The sequence below is a fragment of the Protopterus annectens genome, chromosome 10.part0 (genome assembly GCF_019279795.1).
Source record: "Protopterus annectens isolate FY-2018-M chromosome 10.part0, PAN1.0, whole genome shotgun sequence".
NCBI lineage: Eukaryota > Metazoa > Chordata > Ceratodontiformes > Protopteridae > Protopterus > Protopterus annectens.
Window position 1 is genome coordinate 1,427,826,723 of NC_056744.1, and position 24,280 is coordinate 1,427,851,002.

The following is a 24,280-nucleotide window of genomic DNA, read 5'->3' on the forward strand; positions in this document are numbered from 1 at the left end:
CATGGAGGCCTGTCCTTGTGGCTGTTGAACTTGTTTCTTTGCCTTTAAAGGTGTTTTAGTCTTTGAAGTCGGTTTAATATACAATTGTTTAGGTCTAAAAACACCCTCAGAAGCCGATGCCTGCTCAGCGGCTCCTGACCCATCTGAAGGAATAATCTCCGAGGCTCCAATACCTTCAGTTTCCAGTGGCTTGGCCGACTCCACGTGGGAGTCGGTAGCGGCCTGCGACTCAAAAGTAGCGGGCGTCAGGGGCTGCGAAAGTGCCTCACTGAGAACTGGCGACTTGCTTAGGAGAAGCTTTGTCATCGTTTTTTTGGACCTTGGTTGCCTGTCTTTTTCTTTGCGTTTTTTGTGAACTCCGGTAGTCAGATGACTGTCTGACGACATTGTATAATTAAATCTTCGCCCAAAATAGCTTAATGCAAAATCGTACCGATGCTTAATAGTGCGTTGGTTAGATCTAGCACAAAACCGACAACTAGCAATGTCGTGGTCAGAGCCTAGGCAAGGAATACAGTAAGAATGAAAGTCCTTATGAGGTATTTGCTTCCCACAAGAAATACAATTATTAACTTTTTCTGACATTGGTCTGGAGCAAGAAAAAAAGTTTCCTCAACGGGGTACTTAGCTTTTAATGAAGACTTCGGATCTGAAACTCGAACACGAAAATCTCAGGAGTCGGCCGACCGGCACTTGCGAACTACTTCTGCTTCGGGCACCGTGCGGCAAGAAAGACTGAATAAAATGGCGTCGGCTGCATCTTTTGTACCCCTGACGACCTGACGTCAGGAAAGAGGCGACAGCAACCTACGCAGTACCCAAGACTTTGGAATTCAGGCCGACTGAGGGCAACCTGCCAGCAGGTAACCCAAATGTAATGACTGCAACAATGAAACACGAAGAACATCTTATGAAAATCAGGTACCCTGTAATAACTATCAGGTTTTCTGGGAGCAGGAGGTAAAGTGTCAGGGGATGGGCTAGATTCTGATAAGGCATCATCTACAATGTCCAGTACAGGAGGGATAGCTAAAGGCCTGTGTTGAGGTAGGAGTCAGAATTCCCAAAGCCTCTTTTTGGAGTCAGAGTAATCCTGGCTTTCCCAGCAGAAATGCTCACTAAGAGTATGCAAGGTTTCACCAAAAGAGAAATCCTCTGGAGGGGAAGCAGAGGGAATGGAGTTCTCTGCATCAGAATCTTCACAGGTAGATAAGGGCAACTCCTGGTCATCAGAGAATACAGAATAAGGTCTTCAGCCATTCTTATCATTTGTTTTTTAGGTATAGGGGCCTGACCATGTGGTCTGGCATCAGTTTTCTAAGCATGGATCGAGTTTTAGGCCTTGAAGAAGATGGCGTCGGTTTAATATACAAGTCAGTAGGCCTGAATACACCCTCAGAAGCCTGTGCCTGCACAGCGGCTCCAGACTCATCCAAGGTAGAGACATCCGCAGGTTCCACAGTCGAAGAAGCATCTCGCGGCATACCGGACTCCGAATGGGTCCCAGTAGAGGCCTGTGAATCTGAAGTAGCAGATATCAGGGGCTGCGAAAGCGCCTCACTGAGTACCGGCAAACTGGTAACTAGCTTAGGAGAAGCGTCGTCGGCAGCTTTGGACCTATGTGGTCTGTCTCTGTCTTTATCTTTGCGTTTTTTCGGAATGTCGGTAGTTGGGTGGCTTACCGAAGTCATTTCTGGATAATTGAACCGAGTACCAAAATATTTAGATGCAAAAATGAACCGACGACTAATAGTACGAGGTTTGAATAGGGCACAAAACCGACAGTGAGGTACCTCGTGGTCAGGCCTAAGCAAGGAATGCAGTACGAATTAAAATCTTTATAAGGTATTTGCTTTCCACAAGAAATACAATTGTTAACTTTTACTGACATCAGTTTAGAGCATGAAAAAGGATCCCCAACGGGGTACTTAGCTTAATTGAAGACTTTGGATCTGAAACTTGAAAATGAAAATTTCAGGAGTCAGCCGACCAGCACTTGCGAACTGCTTCTGCTTCGGGCACCGCACGGCAAGAAAGACTGATGTAATAGCGTCAGCTACATGCTTTATACCCCTGACTACCTGACGTCATGAAAGATGAGACAGCAACCGACGCAGGACCCAAGACTTTGATAATCAGGCCGTCTGAGGGCTACTGCAAGCAGATATCCCAAATGTGATGACTGCAACAGTGAAACACGAAGAACATCTTCAGTGTACTCTGACTGAAAGCAGTCGCAAACAGAGAGGAACCCAAAGGGAGAATCAGAAAAGTATAGTTGTGTAAGTTGAATTTACCATAATAGTAAATGCTCAAATGATCACTGCTGTGGTAGCCTTAGCTATATGGGTTATAGCCTGCCAAAGATATAACAGCAGACCAGCTTTCAAAGCTTCACTGCACCTTCCATATGCCCAAATTGTCAAGCGGCTCAATCATCTGAGATCTCGGAGTCTTAATTAGAAAACTGAGGAGAAAACATATCTGTCCCTTCATTTTCCTGGCCAGAATCAGAATCTTGACTCTCTTCAGAAAAGTAGTTTTTTACCAGAAAGCAATAAATAAGAAGGATCAAAAGCCTGAATAAAACCTTGAGCCAGACCCAGTACACTACTCCTGTCTAAGGAAATTTGAGGAAGAGTAGATACTTGTTTAGTTTTATGTTTCTTTTTGACAGAAAGATGGGGCCAATAGTATTATAAATGGCAGCAGTAGCTTCCCCAGGGATAGGCACAACATTGTGGCAAGACAGAAAAGCCATTCTTTCTCTCCCCTCCCAGAATAAACATGAGTGGCTCTCCCTGTGGGGCCAATAGTATTATAAATGGCAGCAGTAGTTTCCGCAGGGATAGGCACAACATTCTGGCAAGACAGAAAAGCCATTCCTGCTCTCCTCTCCCAGAACAAACATGAGTGGCTCTCCCTTGCCTATCAAGGGGATCCTAAATGCAGTAGAGGATGTGGCTAACCCTCAGTCTACAGTAGGTATAAGATCCGGGGTAAATTTGAGTGATATGAAGTACAACAAATGGTCAAAGTAGGGTCACCCACCTGTGGCTGAGGCAAATGCATGCCTGTTATGGGAGTGGGATGAGGACAACAGTTGTTTAAGTTAGTTTTTCTTTTTGTGGCAGGAAGAAGGACCGACAGTTTGTTACACGATCAAGCTGAAAATGGTGACACACACACACAGACAGACACACACACAGACATAGACACACACACACACACACACACACACACACACACACACACACACACACACACACACACACACACACACACACACACCAGTAAAAAGCCATTTAAAACACTCAACAGCCCCCAAAAATAAAATATGCACAATTTCTGTGCAGAATAAAAATGTTTTAAAAACTTTAAATAACTTTTAAACTGACAGGAAAAAGCGTGGTAAAATTACAGTACTGTCTAGTGACTGTCCATAAAAATCAGACAACCAAGATAATTAAATGGAAGTTTTTTCCCCCAAAGGGAATTCATCTGCATGGCAAAGGAACAGCACAAACCAACCATTGATCATCAATCATCATAAACCTCAGAGAAGCATACTCTTCAGCAGCAGTAAGGCTCTAAAGGCCTTAGAGCCCAAACTTGTCTTTTAGTCAGGTCAGCTTGAGCTGCCCGACAGTTTAGGTGTATGGAAGGTGCCCCAACGCTTTGTAAGCTGGCTGGCTGTTGTATCCTTGTTACATCCTTGGCAGGATATAACCCATATATAGCAAAGGCTACTGTAGCAGTGATCAATATGATAAACATCTGTCCACTTCTGACGTTTTCTTGGGCACAAACCAGGGAAGCCCTTTTCCCTTGTCTTGAGTACATAAACTTGAACCTCAGACACTTCTGACAGATGTCATCATGATGCTCCTCTCCAAGACAGTACAAACAGTGTCAGTGAGGGTCTTGGGTGGTAATACCATGGACACACAGATATTTATTTTGTTGTTTAGGCATGCTGATCATCACACTTTACTGAAAATAGCATAGATTAAGACAGAAATTTTGAGAGGGTCAAAAAAAGAACTGCTTGGCATTGAAAAGTTGAGTGGTTATGCAGTTCATGTATTGGGTTGTAGCACACAGCAGCACGAGCAAGGAAATGTCCTTGAACTTGAAATAAGTGAAAAGAAATAGCTGAATACTGACTGGTGAAGATACATCCAGCCCTTGACCCACCCAGTACAGCCCTCAATGCTAAATCACAAGAACCAAAATAATAATAATAAGGTGACAAATTATAAAATAGTGTACTTTACATAGACCAAAAAGCAGCATAAATAATGACCAAACTTGCATTTGAATAAACTGTTATGCCACCAGGTCCTTGTCATTCAGCAAATTTTCCATCTTATTCATGCCACTATACACTATTCTAAACATTAGGTAACAATAAACTTACATGACGAAGAACTGTTGAGGCCAAAATAAGCTGTCCATTAACATAGGTCTTTGCTGTTCCGGCTGGAGAGATGTTCACTGTACCATGTTCATGTGTAATTACACTTTAAAATAAAAAGACAGCAATGAAAATTTATTTGGCAACTTGTAACCAGGCCACAGTGCAGTTATCCTTCCTCACCCCCAATGCAGTGGCTCAGATTTTCCCAGCTTTAATTAAGGATGTTCCACTCATCATCCTAGCAGCAGTTTCTATACCATATTTTTCACTCTAGGACTTACATATCAGGCTTACCTGAATGTTTTACATCAGTCACCTAAAGGGGGAGGGAATAAAACAGGAACAACAGTAGAACTGACTCACATTATGCAGCTTGGGGATCAAAAATAAAATAACCCAATATCAAAATCACAGCTACTAGCTTTTCTGACTCAAGAAACATGTTTGCACCATTCAGATTACTGAAGAAGAAGAAACAACATTAGACAACATTATTCACTTCAGCTTCCGGCCATGTTATTATGGACTAGCACTTTAAATTCAGTATGCACAGCAATGCCACAGTGCTCAACAGCAATTTTTCTTTAAACCTTTGCAGATGCCACTAACCAGGAATGATATACTCAATCAACCAACACAACCAGCACGAGGAGTTCAATGGTAAGTCTCTTCTTCCACAGATCTAGATTTTGTCATAATGAATTGCTCCAATCCACCTCTTTAAGAACTTTGTTTATTGACAAAGGGTAAGGTATAACAGGAAGGGTCAGTCTCTAATATCTGGAGCTCCTTCCCAAAGAGGTAATAAAGAAACCATTGCAATTGCAAAGATTAAAAAAGAACTTGGGGAAAACTCTACTTAGCTTAGCAAATCCAAGTATTCCAAGAACTATACTCTTCATAAGACACATTGAGTAAGAATAGGTATTGATTACCAATGAGAGGGGGCAGCTCAGCATCCATATTACCTGCAGTTTATGCATACAGGCACACATTATTGACCGGATTAGTCTCACTGTGCTAGTGGCTTCTTTTCAGGGGACAGAACCAAGGTGGCATTCATACAGCTAGGGGAAATGCACTGGGGAACTTTCCAGACTCTTTTCGATCACTAGGTGTTTGCCATCTTGTAGGAAGGTTTGTCCTAAATAAATAACTTGTGCCAAAACCATGGACTAAAACTAAATGTCAAAAATGTATTATTGTATCCCAGGGAACTACCACATTAACAATACACTCCTGAGAGTTGACCCAATTGTTTCGGATTTGGTTATGTATGTCGATAGTGACCCAACTTTTGACCAACATTCATCCATTTTTATAAGAAAGTCTTTTGATATTACACAGTTTATAAAAAAGTTATTTACTTACAATAATGTTCCATCTGTGTTGTCTACCTTCATTTATTCTTGACAGATGGGTCTGGTTATATCAGAACTGACTCAGTTGTTACTAGAGCTTGCGCCAGCCAACATCTCTCGAGCTTCACCTCTACCCACAATCCCTCTATTACAAATATCTCAGATAAGAGTTTGCAGGAAAAAAAAAAAAAAAATATATATATATATATATATATATATATATATATAAGCAAGGAAAACCCAAGTGGAAGCCATATCTACTATTCTTGAAAAAATCTTAATAATTCAAGGATTTATAATCCGCTCCACCAAAAAATCTTTAAAAGTCGTGTGATGGAGGGAGGGGAGACAAGGATAAATGAAGATATACAACACAGATGGAACATTATGGAAAGTACATAACTTCTTTATCTGATGTTTTTAATCTTCATTTTATCCTTGACATATTGGACATAGTCCCCAGCTACCTAAAATCGTGGGTGGAGTCATGGAAGGATATTCCTGAGAACTATTGAACCAAAGGACATTCTTCCCCTAGAGACCAAGTCTATTTTGTAATGAGTAATAAAGGTATGGGGAGAAGCCCAAGTAGCTGCTGCACATATATTATTCATCAAAGGTCTAGATTGGGAAACTGCCAAGGTGGCTACAAATCTTGTAGAATGTGCTTTCATGTGCCTAGGCATGATTAATTTGTTCTTATCATAGATAAATGAAATGCAGTCGTTCAGCCATTTAGCCAGAGTCACCTTGCTGACTGGTTTACCCAACTTTGCACTGAAAAAGGAAACAAATAGTTAACTTGATTTTCGAATAACTTTTGTTCTGTGAAGACAGAAAAGTAATTGTCTATGAGCATCCTTCGAAAAACAGATCTAACCAAACTGGAATCCTGCTACAATAAAATCGCCAAATTTGCCACAAATGTCACACACAGGTCTCATCACTGCACATCTCTAAAGCAGCTACATTGGCTCAAACTTCCCCAACTCTTGGACTACAATCAACTTACCTTTGCCCACAAAATCCTCCATCATCCTGATACAGTCCCTGCATTCCAAAACCTTCTACAACCATACTCTACTGCTCGGGTCATCCGATCCAGTAGTAAATTACTCCTGGATACCACAAAAGATAACAACACAGCCAGTGAATCACTCTTCTCAAAAGTCATCCCTAAAATCAGGAATAAATTACCATCCAACATTATATCCAGCTCCTCAACACCACAATTTAAAAAGCTACAATCAACTCATTTGTACAATGCTTGGCTATGCACCTGTAACACTCCTGGCTAATACTGTCTGTATAAGTAACCATATAATACTGCTTCTTTGTGTGATTACATATTACCCTTCCTGAACTTAATCTTTGTGTGATATCATACTACTCTTCCTAAACTCACTGAAACTGTAACTTGCTAAAATCTAATTTTTAATGTTCTACATATAATGTTGATAATACCTCCGGTACACTGTATTTCTCCTCAGTGTGTAGATACCCTTTGCATATGTGTTGTCATTGCAAGTTTGACTATTTCTTCAATGATATTTTGTATTTTCTGCTGGAGCTTTTCTCCCCAGGCCTCTGATGAAAAAGGACCCATGTCCAGTCCGACTTTCGCAGTAAACAAATGTAAAATAAATAAACGTAAAGAATATTCACCTTTGTTGGAAAAGTTTGGAAAGAAAACCGGTAAATTAATTGTTTGATTGATGTTAGACTCTGAGACTACCTTGAATAGAAAGGAGGGGTTTGTTCACAAAGAAACTCTGTCTTTGTGGAAAATCAGATATGGAGGTTTAGACAACAAGGCCTGCTTCTATGAAATCCTTCTGGTAGAGGTTATGACCACCAAAAAGTGTCTTCCAAAACAAAAACTTCAGATCACATTCTGCAGAGGACTCAAAGGGAGAATGTATCATGGCCTGTAACACTAAGTTTAGATCCCAAGCAGGCATCGGATCTTTGAAAGGAGCTTTCAACAAAACAGTGCCTTGTAAGAATGATTTACAAAGTCTATGATAGGCTAAAGAATGTTCTTCCAAACCAGCATCGAAATTAGAAATTGCAGCTACTTGCAATCTGATGGTAGAAGGGGAAGCTCCAGCATGGAAAAGAGAAGCCAAAATGTCTAAATATGCTCTAAAGAAGCAGAAAAGAGATTAATATGTTTTCATGGGCCCAAATGGTAAATTTCTTCCATTTGCTAGAGTACAGTTTACGAGTGGAAGAGGATGTGGAGCAATGAGGAGGAAACATTAGCATGCCTGGCAACTAATGGAAATTGAAGAACCATGCTGTCAGACTGAGGTTCAATATGTCTGGCTGAACAAGTCCGTCTAGATAGGACAGAAGTTCTGGAACTGGGTCCAAAATCCAGGGTTGCTGAATCAGATAAGGCCAAAGGAAAGGGAACCAAATCTGTTGAGGCCAAAAGGGTGCAATATCTGAGCACTTTCCGTAAGAATTTTGGAATTAAAGGCATCAGGGAAAGTCATACAGGATACTAGGGAGACCAATTGTAGAGGAGAGCATCTCTGGGTGACCTCCCCAGAGGGGAAATCAGGAAGAAATAATTGTTGCACTTGTTGTTTAGCGGAGAGGCAAACAGATCACAGCAAGGTCTGCCTCACTGATGGAAGATCATTTTCGCCACTTCTGGATTGAGAGACCACTCGTGAGGCTAAAGGATACATCTGCTCAGCTTGTCTGCAATCACGTTGGAACTCCGCGGAATGTCTGTTGCTATTAGAAAGAGGTTGGATGAGATTGCCCAATGCCACATTCTGAGTGCTTCTTAACAAAGGGGGTAAAGACTTGGTTCCTTCCTGCTTGTTGATGTACCATACTATTGACATATTGTCTGTTTGACCTGCAATTGTCCCCTGAGGAGGAGCTGTCTGAAAGTCCTGCAACACTAGAAGCATGGCTGTTAGCTCGAGGACATTGATGTGCAAGTTGGCCTCTAATGGGGTCCAAGTGCCTTGGACAGTCTTGCCCAGAAAATACCGCTCCCACCCCATCTGGGAGGCATCCATGGTCACTATGGCTGTGGGCTATGGAAGAACAAAGGGGCGACCATGGAGAATTTGTTTGGAACCCATCCACCAAAGAAAATCCCTCTTGCAATTGGTGACCAGACTTTGGTCTGACAACAGCTGGCGAAGGACAGACCACTGTAGCCATTGCAGAATTCTCATATGAAACCTGGTTAGAGGTACTAGAGTTACTGATGCTGCCATCAACCCTAGAGTTTGCAGGAACCCTCTTTCTGCGTATTATCTTCTGAACTTGTACCATAATTCTTTGAAGCCTCAGTGGAGGAACGGATGTAATAGTTGTCTCTGTATTTAGTACAGCCCCTATGAATTCTAAATTTTGCATTGGCATCAACTGGGATTTCTCAAGATTTACCGTAAACCCCAGATGGGCACAGATATTGAGTCTGTGATGCCTGGTTGAAGCGATTATAAGCCAGTCATCTAAGTATGGAAACACCCGGAATCCTTGCAGTCTCAAGTGAGCTGCTACTACTGCCATGCATTTGGTGAACACCCTGGGGGCTGTGGTGAGACCAAAGGGTACTACTCTGAACTGGTAATAACTGGTTCCCAGCCGGAAGCAGAGGAACTTCCTGAAGCACTGGTCGACTTTTATGTGGTAATATGCATCCAGAAGATCTATCAAGCACAGCCAATCGTCTTTCTTCAGAAAGGGAAGAATTGAATGTACTGTGACCTGCCGGAATTTTGTTTGCTGAACTGATTTGTTCACCATGCTAAGATCCAAAATCGATCTCCAGCCCCCTGTCTTTTTTGGCACTAAAAGAATCTTGAGTAGGTTCTGGATCCTTTCTGATCTGTTGGGACTTCTTGGATGACTCTCTTATAAAGCAGTTTTTGAATTTCTTGCACTGCTGAATCCCTCTGATTGGGTGGAACATCGGGGATTTTCTTCTGTACAGGGGGAGGATGAGTAAAGGGAATGTTTTAGCCTCTGGATATGATCCATTGCACCCAGGAATCTGTTATGTTTAGGTGCAAGGACAAGCGTCCCCAGCCTGCCTCCAGAGTAAGACAACCAGGTCTTCCTTCAGGAGCACTGAAACAGCTTCCCTGGAAAGGAATCTCTGAAGCCCTGGTTTTGCAGACCACATCTGCCACGAGGGTGGCATCTTCCATTTTACTTCCCTCCTCTGCACCTGGGGAAACTCCCTCCACATGTATCTTGGAAAGGTCCTTGGGATTTTCTGAACCACATCTTTCCACCACTCCTCTGGTTCTTAGAAGATGACATTTACGGGGTGGAGAAATGTACATCCACAGCAGAGAGGGTCTTACCATCCTTCTCACACCTGGATAAAGTCTCTTTTACTTTTGGGTCAAACAAGGATATTCCGTCAAAGGGAGCACTGACAAAAGAAAACTTGAATGGTTCCGCAAAGTCACATAGGTGCATTCAGTCATGTCTCCTTATGGCTACTCCTGCACCTGCTGCTCTGGAAGTCCCTTCAGCTGTATGTGCAATTAGATTCATGGATGAATTAGACACAGACTCCAGGGTAGCTAGCTGGGAAACCACTTTCTCTTGGACTCCCTCAGCTACAGCCCCCACCAGGGTATTTGACAATTCCTTAATCAGATCCCGTTAAAGTCTTTTTAAGTGTGCCAAGAAGTTCAAAGACCTTAGAGTGAAGGTCGATGAAGCATAGACCCACTTCCCAAACCTGTCCACAGGCCGAGATTCCCTGCTGGGCAGCGGGGCAGATGAACTCTCCTCAGTGAGTTCCTTTTTTGTGGCTGCCACTATGACCATGGCATCCACTGCTAACTCCTTGGCCCAGAACTGTTTATCTTCAGAGGCAGATAATATTTTGTCAATTCTCTTGGGGATGGGTTTGATGGTATCTGGAGTCTTCCACGCCCCTCTGTGAAATAAACTGAATGAGTTCATCAGCAGGTGGGGTCAACCAAGAGGTAGGTGGTGGTGGTGGTGGTGGTGGGGGGGTGCTGAAAACCTGCAGGCGAAAAGATCCCTCTGAGGAAGGGTTTTGGGACTTACAACCACCCCTTTGTTTTAAAATTTCTAGGATGTCTCCAAAGGAGATATTTTCAGGTGGTGACCATGCGGACCAGTCCCCTTCATCAAAATCTATGTCCTCTGTGTCTGATTCCTGGGGGGGAGTCCAAGTGCTTCCTCTTGCACTTTTTTTCTGAGAGAACTCCTCAAGGGGATAATCTAGGGAGGTGTCAGAACTTGAGTCCGAGAAACCTGAGACTTCAGCACCCACTGTCCAAGACAGACGATAAACAAGTGGAATAACAGAGCCAAAGGGGGGTAACTGTTCCTAAGGGAAAGGCACTGACTGAGTCACCATGACAGGACCCTCTCCACTGCCTCTGGAACCGAGAGAGACTGCCTCGGGACCAGGGTCACTCCCCGTTCCAAAGAACTGACCCTCGAGACAGAAGCCAGAGCTGAGCTAACTCAAGCCGAAGCTCTAAGGAGATGGGACAGCCCTGAAAAATCTGGAGTCAACTCCTGCCCCCTAGAATAGACAGGGTAGCTACGTCTCCAAGAGGTCTCCATTTCCAAATCTACGAAGAGCTGAGGGGGATTACCGGTCCAGAAGATGTGAAAATCTCAGGTACTGGTACAGTCAGTGCCTGAAGATTTGGAACAGAAGACTCTAAGGCCTCAGAGGAGGTTAGAGGAGGAGTGTTCAAAGGAGTGAAAGAAGGCTCAGTTCCAAGACCCAAAGGGGTCGGAACCAAAAGGGGGCCTGTAAGTCCTCTAGCCCACAAGATTTTATTCACCAGCCTCTCCACATCAAGCTTAGAAAGACTTTGGTGGAGCGGATTGATGACGTTAAAGGAGATTTAGGCCTCTGAAGAAAAACTTCTGGAAGCTCACCAGCGAAAGGGTCTATGGATGGTAAATAGGAAGTTCTTGGAAATATCTCCTATAACTCAGAAATTTTAGTCATGGTAGGAGGAGTAGAAATTTTGTCCTGCATAGGGGCCTTCGACGTTGAAGGACTTGTAATAGTTACCAGTGCTGAAGCAGTTGTCGACACTGGCGGTTTAGAGCCAGAGGCCTCCGGTTACGAAGATAATTTCGGAACTGAGGGTTTCAATTTCTTAGGTCTCAGAACAGATGGAGAAGTTGGAACTGAGAGACTCCTGTTTTTTCCTTTGTCCACAGAAGATGAGGATGAAGGGGAGGAAACATCAGTCTTGGCTTTGTCTAGAATAGATAAGGCTTCACTAAAGGCTGACAGAATCAAACCTTTCAAAATATATTTATTTGATCTTTCAACAAGGGTTCGATGACTGAACCCATAACATATGCCGCAGTCCTCTTGATAATGAATGAGACCCAAACAATAAACACAAAGCAAATGGAAATCGGAAGATGGAATTTTGTGTCCGCACTTCTGGCATTTTTTAAAACCAGATGGGGGTCTATCCTTCTCAGCCATGTCAAAAAAAGTATGGCTGGAAGACAGTCACTCACACAGAAAGTTTAAGAGAGAGGGAGAGAGAAAAATTTATTTATTTATTTATTTTTTTAAGAGAAAGAGTGAAGGGGGAAAAACTTTAACGATGATAGCTATAGAGACAACACTAACGTGTACAAGGAAAGAATATCAACAATGATATTTAAGGTTACACTACATGTAAGAAAAAAGGGGAAAAGGGAGATATATTATTAAAGTATAGGGTAGAGGATCAAGTAGACAGAAAGATTTAGAGAGAAATTTCTAAGAAATAGAATGAAAGTTTACCTAAACCCACTGAAACTCAACAGCACTGGTAAAATATGACCATTTCTGAAAAGCGGCAAATGAGATCTGAGGTAATCGTGACAGAGGGATTGTGGGTAGAGGTGAAGCTCGAGAGTTTTTGGCCTGCGTGAGCTGTAGTAACATCTGAGTCTGTTCCAGTATCATAACTGGACTCATCTGTCAAGGATAACATGAAGACTGACAACATCAAATCAAAGGGTTTGTGTGGGATGTCATTGTCCTCCTTTAATAAGCCCTCATTATGCCAGTGATTGATTTTAACACCCCCTGTTGGCATGTAACTATTCAGGCACATGTAACAACTGGAATGCCCTCAGAGATATCTTACTAAAAGGATACAAGCCTAAACAACGTGTCTTATATGGATCGACTCAAAGCCCTGTCACTATACTCGGTATCTTACAGACTGCTAGAGGTGACCTGCCTCTGGCATATAAGACACACTCCAACCCGATACTGATGAATTTTATGCACAACAGCGAGTAAAATGGCATCAGAAATACTCATTCTAGGGATATAAATCTCTTCTGCATCATCAACAGAATGGTTTGGAGGAACAGGTGTATCCTGCAGAAGATACTGCTGCTCTGGAACAGACTCCTCATCCACATAAAATGAAAAGAATGTACTTACCATAACAACAGATCAGTGTTGTCTGTCTCTGACTGGTTCAACCTGTGGGTCTTTAGAAACTACGTGGTTCAGGCACTGGCCAATTCCTTCAGCCTTCGAACTTGCCAAGTTCCGCTTCCCTTACTCACAACTCCCCACTCCTCACCCTAATCCTCAGATTGAGTTTGCCCCATGACAATGCCTACCAACATACACTAAAAAACTTTACTAACTAGGGAGGATGCACGACTCCAAAAATACGGAATAGACAACCTCCATAGTCCAGTCACCACAGAAGGGGAAGTTCTTCATACCAACCAAAGGAGGGGGAAATATTGAACCAGATGGAGACAGACAACTCGGATCTATCATTATGGCAAGTACATAACTTTCGTATCCGATGTTGTCTGCTCCGTCTGGCTTCAACCTGTGGGAAAGAGTCCCCATCCACGTGAAATTCCCCAGGAAGAACTAAGGAAGGATATTCCACAACACAGTGGAGCCAAAGGAAGCCCAGGATCTAGACTGAATATCCAGTTTATAAAATGACACAAAAGTGTGGTGACCCATTCAAGTAATAGCTGCGCATCCACTGATACTCTAGAAAAGACAGGTGTAGAAGTAGCCATAGCCCTTGCAGAATGACCCTTAGGTTTGGGTGGAAGGATCTTACTTTTTAAAAAATATGCAAACAATATACAATCTAAGAGCGACTTGGATAAGGTCACTTTAGACACAGGTGTGCCCAGTCTGGATTTTAAGAAGGAGAGTAATAACTGACTGGATTTTCTGAAAGTTTTGGTACGGTCCAAATAAAATCTCAATGACATACAAATCATGTAGAAGTTATTCATCTTTGCTGGAGAAACGGGAAAAATACAGGGAGACAAACAGAACTGTTAAGATTATTCTTGAAAGTTACCTTAGGCAGGATGGAAGGAAGGATTCATATGAAGACAAACCCTGTCTTTATGGAACATCAAATAAGGAGAAAACGAATCGAGAGCTTACAACTCCAAAACATTCCATGCCAAAGTAGCAGCCAAAACATAAAGTCTTCCAAGACAAGAGCTTTAAGTCAGAAGTAGCTGAAGAACTGAATGGAGGGCCTGCAAGAACATACAAAACAAATGGCAAATCCTAGAGAGGAACAGGATGATGAACTGGGGGATGGAGCAAACAAGTACCTTTGAGGAATGCCTTGGAAATCTTGAGGGAAGCCAGAGGAACATTATCCCTGCCAACACGGAAATTAGAGATGGCTGCCAAATGCTCCTTAATTGTAGAAAAATTAGAATCTAAGGAGCGTAGAAAGGGTCGAGTCCCCAAGATTCCACCCACAGTTTTCTAGTAGACTGTTTATGAGTAAAAGACAAGATGCGAAAGCTTGGCATTTCTGGCCATCAAGGGATCTGGAAAAAGCATGCAGTTAACTTGAAGAATTGAAGGTTGGGAGGGATTCCAGGCCCAATGGATGATAAATAACTTCAGAAATGGGATCAAATACCCAAGGGGGAGGTACTTCAGAAGAGGCCAAAGGAATGGAAACCACACCTGATGAGGCTTAAAAGAGGGCTATGAGGATCACAGTAGCTCTGCAGAGGACTGCCTTCTGAAGAAACGTTACCATCAAAAGAACTGTGGATAAGCATAAAGAAGCTCCAGAGGGCCAAGAAAACACCAGAGCATCCCTGGGTGGCTATCCCAGAGTGGGGGACTAAGGCAAAACAGCTGCCACACGTTGTTTAACACCAAAGCAAATAGGTCAAAACATATTGTGGCCCAGAACCGAAAAATCTGAGCTGCAACGCTCAGAATTAGGAACCACCCACGAGGAAGCAGAATACTGCTGCTGAGGCTGTTGGCCAGAAAGTTGAATTTCCCTGGGATGTGCACTAACACCAGAAACTGCTAAGAAGAAATCATCCACTGCCAAACCCTCATGATCTCTTGGCAAAGAGGATACATGTTTCCTTTTTTTATTGAGATATCAGACAACTTACTTTGTCCGTCTATATAGTAATCGCATCTCTGGAAAAATGTCCTGAAAGACCTGCAACACAAGGAGAACTGCCCTCATGTCCAGAACAGTGATGTGAATGTGGGCCTCAGCGGAATACCAGGAACTTTGAACTATCCTCCCTTTGAAATGCCTCCCCACCCAAAGAGGGAGCTATCTGTGGTGACCGTGGACAAGAGAGCTGGAACGACAAACAGTCTCCCGTTATTAAAGGAGACTGCAGCCACCATTAAATTTGACTGTGACACACCTTTACCAGCCATATGGAAAATCTATAGGATGCCATAGGAAAGATCACTGTATGGCCAGAGTCCATTGCACAGCCCTCATATGATATCAGGCTAACGGAACCAACCCTTCGGATGCTGACATGTGACCTCGAAGTTTCATAACTGAGTAAGCAGGAGGATGCAAGCACTGACAAGGCTTGAGCATGAACGCTGATCACTCTAGAACTTGGAGGGCTGGCAATTTGACTGATTGTATCCAAACAACAATCTATTAACTATAATACCTGAAAAGGTTGACGGCTCGACTTTGGATAATTGACTGTAATGCCTAAGTGGTCAGACAGCTGGAGTAAGGTGTCCCTGGTCATGATCAATGATGCTCTTGTGGAGGCACTAAGGAGGCATTTGTCCAGGTATGGAAAGACCTTGAATCCCTGCACCCAGAGTAAGGCTGCGACCACTGTCATGCATTTGGTAAACACATGGGAGGGGCAATATTTAGACCAAATGGCAGGGTCCAGAACTGGTAATGACTGGCCCTCAGCTGGAACTGCAGAAACCTCATGGATTGCCTGTCTATCTTGATATGATGGTAGGCACCTATGAGATCTGTTTAGCGGATTCACTTTATAATCTCAAAATACTGAAATCTTGAATTTCAGCATCACAAGACTATAAAGCCAAAAATTCAAAATACTGAAATCCCAAAAGCGTGAAATTCACAATTGTGACTTTTAAATACACCCTCCACCACACAAGCATACATACACCTTCCTCCCCACACTACAACAAACAAACAAAACACGCACAAAGACAACAACACAAATACATGAGCCTACCCTACATTTAAAATGGGGGGGGGCTGCACCCCTAACTGCCCCCCCACACACACACACACACTCCCCACTCCCCACACCCCTACTTATATATATTCTAACTCCGAGGTCGCACTAAAAAGACAAAGACACTAAACCCGCCACTACACACTCTACATTCCTCTCGCACAAACACACATCACATACATACAAACACCACCATTCGCAACACTTACACACACACTCTCTCTTATCTACATACCGTAACCTGCACCTACAACTTCCCAAAACACTAACATACAGTAAAATCCCTACCCAAAACCCTTAATATATAAACACTTACCTGAATCTCCAGCTATCCATTAACACAGCACACCACCACAACCGCTGATTTGACATTTCCGGATTCAGTTATGTGGACTTTTGCGCAACTGGGCTTTCGATATTTTAGTCTCAAGATACTGAAATTTGAGATTTCAGTATTTCAAGACAGTGAAATGCACCCATTTACAACATCCAATTGCCTTTCCTCAGAAGAATTAAGATGGACTGCACTGTGACCATCCAAAACTTGGTCTTTTTCACAAACTGATTCAGTTTGCTTAAATCCAAAATTGGTTTGAAGTCATTGATCTTTTTTGGTACTAAAAAGAATCTGGTGGCAAAGCACACTCCAGTGGCGGACAGCATCTTCCAGCCTTGCTTGCTCCTCTTTAAATTATCTTTAACTTTTGGCCCAAACAAGAAAAATTGACTAAGGATGCCTTGAATCAATCTGCAAAGTTGCATACACATATCCAAGTGTGGCGCCGCATAGCAATGCCAGAGCCAGCTGCTCTGGAAGCTCCATCAAATGGGGTTCATGGAAATGTTAGCAATGGAAAGTTGGGTAAACAATTAAGCCCCCAGCATATTTTGAGTCTCTGGAGACTGCTGCGTCTTAACACTCCTTGACACTTAGGACAGCAGGTCATGTTGAAGTCTTGTCAAATGTGACAATTAAGTGCTCTCAGCACAAAAGTGGCTGAGGCAGGAGCATTTCCATAAATGATCCAAAGTCCAAGACTCATTAATTGGGGATGGACCGAGAAGCTCGCCTCAGAAATCTCCTTTCTGGTGGCAGCCGCCACCACAATAGCATCAACGGCTAGACCCTTACTCCAATGTGGCTGGTCATTTAGGGGAGCAAGAAACTTATCTGGCTTCCTTTAATTCCTACTTCACAAATACTATACAAAACCTGGCTAGTCACCTGTCCTGACACCTCAAATCTACACTCCTTCTCTGTTAATACACCACCCTCATTTCACTTCCATCCAATCCCTACATCATATATTTCGTCACTACTTCAAAAACTAAAACCCTCCTCACCCTCTGAAGACAAACTCCCAGCTGAGTTTCTGCAAATAGGAGCCAAAGCTGTAGCTTATCCTATCTCTATTTTGATAAATAGATCCATCAATGAAGGAACTGTCCCTGATATCTGGAAAATATCCCACATCGTCCCACTACACAAAGGACGAAACTCTATTGATCTATCTAACTATCGTCCCATTGCTTTATTATCTCCTATTGCCAAAATCTTAGAAAAATGTATCCATAAACAACTCCTAAATCATCTTCTCCAAAACAACCTACTTGCTAGCTGTCAACATGGCTTCAGACCTTCCCACAGTACCACCACTGCTCTGCTCTCCTTCATAAACACCATCAACACAAACCGCAACTTAAACAATCTTTCTTCTGCACTATTCATTGACCTATCTAAAGCCTTTGACATGGTAAATCACAAAATGCTCCTCCTCATTCTCAGTTATCTATCACTGGATCCTAACAGCTTAACTTGGTTTCAATCTTACCTCGAAAACCGTCAACAAGCAGTAGTCTGGAAAAACACAATATCTGACCACCTTCCTATTTCCCTAGGTGTTCCACAAGGCTCTATCTTAGGTCCACTTCTTTTTTCCATCTTTATCAATGACCTTCAATCAGCTATCCCATTTTCTAACTGTATACAATATGCAGATGACTCCACTATTATCTGCACAGCTACCTCTTATGCTGAACTTCAGTCTCTTACACAAAAAGCCTTTAACACAGTTGAACATTGGTTTTCCCAACGCTGCCTCCTACTCAACCCTAAGAAAACAAAACTTCTACTCTTCTCCCCATCACGTAACCAAATACCCCCACATTTCTCGATCACTTCAAACAACAATACTAGTATTTCCCCTGAAACCACCACAAAACTTCTAGGAATTACAATAGATAATAAACTCAATTTTGAGAATCACATTAACTCTACTATAAAAAGTGTAAACAAAAAAATAGGAACCCTATATAGAATTAAACCATTTCTTACCCCAGCTACTAGAATTACCCTAGCCAGGACCCATCTAATCTCTACTTTACTCTATGCATGTCATATTTATACCAACCTGTCAAAAAAAACCTTAATAAACTAGTTACATCCTACAACAACATTGCTAGATTTGCTACCGGATCTCCTTTTAGAACCCACCACTGCATTAATCTAAGACAACTTGGCTGGCTGAACTTCCTAATCAGATTAAACTTCAACAACTACTAATAGCTCACAAAACCCTGTACCAACCCACCAAAACACCAATACTCACCAGCCTTATTACCCCTTATTATAACCTGAAACATCTACGCTCCTCTAACAAACTTCTGATCAACATTACTACACCTAATAACTCTGCAGGAGATGGCTTATTCTCCAACTCAGTTGGGAAACACTGGAACAAATTACCCGCTGATATCACATCCCTGACTTCTCTTCCTATTTTCAAGAAGAATCTCAAATTGTACCTTAATAAAAAATGGCTCTGCCCCTGTATTAACCCTGACTAGCTTGCTCTTCTGTCTCCTATCTCCCTTTCCTTCCCCCCTTTCTCTAACCAATAACCCAATAAATGTTTTCTAAAGTTCCACAGCTACTCTTTAAGACAGAAAACTTACCCTTTGAACAAGTACTCAAATGCTTCCTTTCTTTCCTCTCTTCTTAGGTGTATGTTTTGCCTCCCCTTCATAAAAGTAACTTTTTTAGCCCTATGAAAATAATCTAATCCTCTACTCATCCTATTATATCACCAATACCTTTCCTATCTTTACCCCACCTCTTTCTCGCTTTATCCTTTCTTTTATTCTAAGCTACCTTGAAAATATTGTTCTTCTACTCATCTCAAAAAAAAAAAAAAAAAAAAAAAAGTACATATTTTATCTTTTTTATTTTTTTTCTGTTTTACTGATTTGACTGTCTTAACTTTTATGTAGACTGATTTTTTACTATGTATTAAAACTTGAAGCTTTTCTCCCCGGGCCTCTACTGAAAATGGACATATATCCAGTTAGACAGCCCGGTCAACAAATGTAAAATAAATAAAATAAATTCTTGGGGGATAGGCTCCAACGTGTTGGGTTCCTTCCGCACCCACCAGGACACTAGGTCTATAAGACAGTACAGAGAGGGAACCACCCAAGGTGTGGACTGGCCCACTCTGAAGGCCTTCAAAAATACGGACTCCTCCAGAGATGAGGCTTTGGTGGTCCAGCCTCCTTTTGGAGAAGAAGCTCTAATAGATCAACAAAAGAGGCATCATCTCACAGAGACTTAGAGGACCCCTCTCCTTCCTCAAGGACAGTATCCTGCATGAGAGACTCCTCCAGGGAGTCAAGGTGTTTCCTCTTACACCTCCTCTTCCCTGAAACCTACCACACTGGCGAAGCTGGAAAAGAGGGGAAGAGGCTGGAAATCCCACTTTGGGAACAGGATGCAGGCCCACAGATGCAAGCTGTCCAAGAGCAGACTGATAACTGGTCACAGGCCTGGATGAGAAAGGAGAAAAGACACCAGCTGGGGAAACTCGTCCCTTCTCTGCCCTTCTCCTGAGAGGAAAGCATCCTCTCTACAACGTGAAAGGCTGAGACAGATACTGTCCTCTTGAAACCGAAAGTCCCAGCTACCAGAGGTACCAGACACCCCCCCCCCCCAATATCTTGGGAACCACTCCTAGCCTTGATGTTGAGATCAGAGCCAAGCTGTCCAAAGCTGAAGAGGCAAGTGAAAGAGATGAATCCAAAACAGAGATCATTAATCCCGAACTGGAAACTCACACTTTGACACTGCTGCTCCAATGCCCAGACAAAGCTGGAGTTGACATGATCAATGAATGAATCATAGTCAAAGATGGCCAAGCTGCTGGATTCAACTAAGAAGGTACGTACGCAGCCAGTGCCAAGACCTCAAATCCAGAGGGACCAATGGAATGAAACTAGACAGACAGAGTTGAAGGTCCTGGGACTGGACCTGGACCCAAAGGGATAAGGCCAAATTGCATCTGTGTCTGCAAAAAGGACTTCATCAGCTGCTCCAAGTCAGAAGCTTTTATACTGCCCATGAAACTCAATGACCAGCAAGATGAGGCCACGGACAGGGGCTTGGAGGGCCATCTGGAAGAGGACAAATCCATCTGCCAGATCAGAGATGGAGAGTTTCAGAACCAGGGTGGGAAAGGAGAGGACTCCAGTGACAGCTCCAGCTGACTGGAAGGTGAGAAGGGGTAAGCTTTCCTACCAGAAGAAGCCCCTTTAAGCAGAAAGGAACTAGAAAGCTCAGAGCCAGAGATGGAGCTTTGGTTGTTGTTGGCACAGATGAAGATGTTGGTGCTGAAGCAGCTGGGGGACCCAAAAGTCATGGAATTGTCGGGTCCGGTGAGCCCGAGGAGGAAGAACCAGGGAACAGAAGAAGTAGAGGATCTCTTCTGATCCCCTTGGCAGACTTGGAGTCCTGCAGATGGTGCTTCTCAGATCCGACCTTTGGAACTGAGGGAGAAGCAGGAAAAGAAGAAGAAGAAGAGCCAGAAGGGAGCAATCCCTTGAAAAACAACTTGGCCTGATGCTTGTTTATCACCCTGGACCTGAAAACTTTGCATATAGAATAAGAGGTGTGTATTCAGGTGCAATGTAACCAAGCAGTAAACACATTTAACATGTGTGCCCTGCGAAGGCGACTTGTGCCACAGGCAATCCATTTTTTAAAGCTGTCCATAACAGTACAAAAAAACAGGAAAAGCAACCAGAAAAAAGCACAACTGCTATAAAAATTATCACAACACCGACACTTCTAAGAAAAAAACTGCTATATCAACATAATCACAAACTGCTTTATGACTAGAGCAATATAAAGAATACAAGCCCACCAAAACGCAGGAAGCCTATCTAGAAACACAAACCTACCAAACTATCTACCTATCTACTAATCATACACTAACCTAACTACGCTAATATCAGAAAAAGGGGTAAGGGAAGAAAAAATCCGGGAAAAACACTTGCCAAAGCTTCCAAAAAAAGGGTACTCCAAGCGGAGCCAAGATCGAGCTCCTGCTAGATTTGAGGAACAGGGTGAAAACTGGGGAGTTGTGGGTAAGGGAGGCAGAGTCTGGCGAATTTGAAGTCTGAAGGGATTGGCTGGTGTCAAATCAGAGTGAGATCTGAAGACTCACAGGTTAAAGCCAGACAAAGCAGGCAACATTGGATACAAAGTTCACCCTTGTCCATATTCAAGCACAACTAGACTTATGGATGGAAAACAGAGAATTTACCCTAGGATGCCCCCTGTACAACTAATGGATGAAGGCAGCTCCTAAATGCATCCCATGCATGAGTCCCCTCAAATTATCTATGGTATATTCTCAATTATTCTCATTTGGGGACACTATAATTATCAACCATGTGGTGGATAAGGCCAGTCTCTAACCAAATGGAATAGGTTAATTTGTGCACAAAAAGGGAAACTGGATATGCTTAAAATGGCCCTCAAGGGCAGCTAGCCATGTACCTAGCTGTCAACTGGATTGCACCACAGGGCTATCACTAGTGCTTGGAGAATTTCAAAAGGGAGGAAGGATTAATCATTGTGGCTGCAGAAATCTTGGAGAGAGAGAGAGGGAATCACAGCAAGATGAAATCCTATTTACAGAGATGGAGATGTAGAGGTACTGGAGAACTTAATGAAGGAAGGAGAAGCATATGAAGGACAGGAAGTGAGCAAACAAAATAATAGTGAATGGGAAAAGAGCAACTCCTGGGTTTTGAGGCAAATCAAAGGTTTGCTTCTACTGTAAGAATGAAAAACACTTAGTTCAGCAATGCACAAAAAGAAGATGTGGGCAATGAAGGGAACAAGGCCATACTGTTAGAAACCCTAGCCCATTTTATAAGAAATGCAATGTGTTTGACCATTTTTGATTTGTGCTGGAGAAAGAAAGGGCATATGAAAATGAGGCAAATGTATCAGTATTCAGGAAGAAAGTGAAACAGCTAATGTGAGGAAGAATGGAAAGAGATATGACTCAAGGTGAAGAAAAAGAGCAAGAAGCAAAACTAATGTTGAAGAGATACAGGTACAAACAGAAAACAAGTATGGGTTGGGCAAGTGAAGTCAAGGAAAATGCTATCTCAGAAAAGGGAAGAACAGGGGCATAGAGAAGTTAAATCTATTGGAGAGAGAGTGAGAAAGAAAGAGAAAAAATAAGAATAGGAGGGAAAAATGAAAAAAGTGAGAGAGATGATTTAGATATTTTGTGACTAAACGTGAACAACATAAGAAATGAAGCATGGGGGTTAATGTTTGTTTAATGGTGCAAAAAAAAAAAAAGATGGTTGTATTATGTTTGCTACATATTAAGATATGTTAAACAAGAAAGAGGATAAAAAATATGCAGCAGCACAGGTAAAAAAAATGTTTATGATCAGTAGAATGAAACATGCTCTGTGTTAATAATCGGATGCAACAACTGTGATAGCATAAGGAGTGATATGTGACTTGAGAAAAAAAAATAGAAAATGTGTGAAGGTAATAATACATGTGTATACAAACATGCTGTAAACAAACAGTGTTTGAAGAATTAAAAAAATGATGTGATAATAAACACACCTTATAATTAAAATTCTAAGCTGTTATTAATGGCAAGAAAAGAATGGAAAAATAATACGAGATGTAAAGGTGATAGAAGAAGTGATGTTATATGGAAACTTGAAAATAAGAAAAAGAAGAGAATGGATGTACAAAATGGGAATTTTTAAAGCAGAGATATATTATACTATGCATTCAAGTAACATGAAAAAAGTGGTAAGTGGGCTACAAGTTAAGAAAAAATATAACAAGACTTTTCTGGATGTAGAAAGAAAATTAAAAAAAAGAAGAAGAAAACAGAATAAGAAAACATGGCAAAATATTTTGAGAAAAGAATGAAAAGTAGGAACTAACAGAATAAGGGAAATAGAAAAGAAAGTGTAGGGAAAATGAAGAAAAAAAATGAAGAGACTGCTATACAGAAAAATATTTTAAGGGAACGATGGAAGAATGTTCACCCTTTCACCCCTATGTAAAAAGAAGGGAAGGTAAGATGGATATAATGGTAGATGAGAATGAGGTAGCAAAACGTAAATGAGAAGAATTTCTAGAGATGGAAAAAAATTGTAGAAACAATGCATAAAAAAGGAAGAAGTTGAAAGGGAGCGTGGAAAGCAAAGAAAATTCTGGATCCAGCAAAATATAGATTAGAAGAAAGCAATGAACTGAAAGAATTGGAACGGATTATAATAAAGTGGAATCAGGCTTGGATGGGTTAAGTTATGGATATTACAAAGGGATGAATGTAACGGTGAAAAAGTATTTGTAGAAATAATGAATACATGGTAAGAGTACCAGATAGAAAATGGAAATATATATGATGGGGTAATTCAATTTATATGGAAGACAAACACAAAAAATATTAAGAAATGGAGGCCAATAACACTGAGGAATACGGATTATAAAATCTTTAAGAAGTTAATGCAAAAATGAATGGCGATTATTTTGGAAGAAAGGATGGGGAAGGGGTACATGAAGTAATGGGTAAACATGAGAAGGATATGTTAGTAATAAGAAAATAAGCAATATATGCTATTTAAAGTAGAAGAAATACACAAGGTTAGTTGCATCTGA

The 24,280-nt window shown here is 41.9% G+C and overlaps 1 protein-coding gene across 1 annotated transcript in view; it reads right to left on the reverse strand.

Moving 5' to 3' along the window:
- Nucleotides 1-24,280, reverse strand: part of KIF14 (kinesin family member 14) — a 2,369,812-nt gene that overhangs the window by 1,119,704 nt on the left and 1,225,828 nt on the right. The window contains exon 15 of the mRNA XM_044086046.1: nucleotides 4,421-4,523. Within this exon, the coding sequence (XP_043941981.1) occupies nucleotides 4,421-4,523 (103 nt within the window). The remainder of the gene's footprint in view (nucleotides 1-4,420; nucleotides 4,524-24,280) is intronic.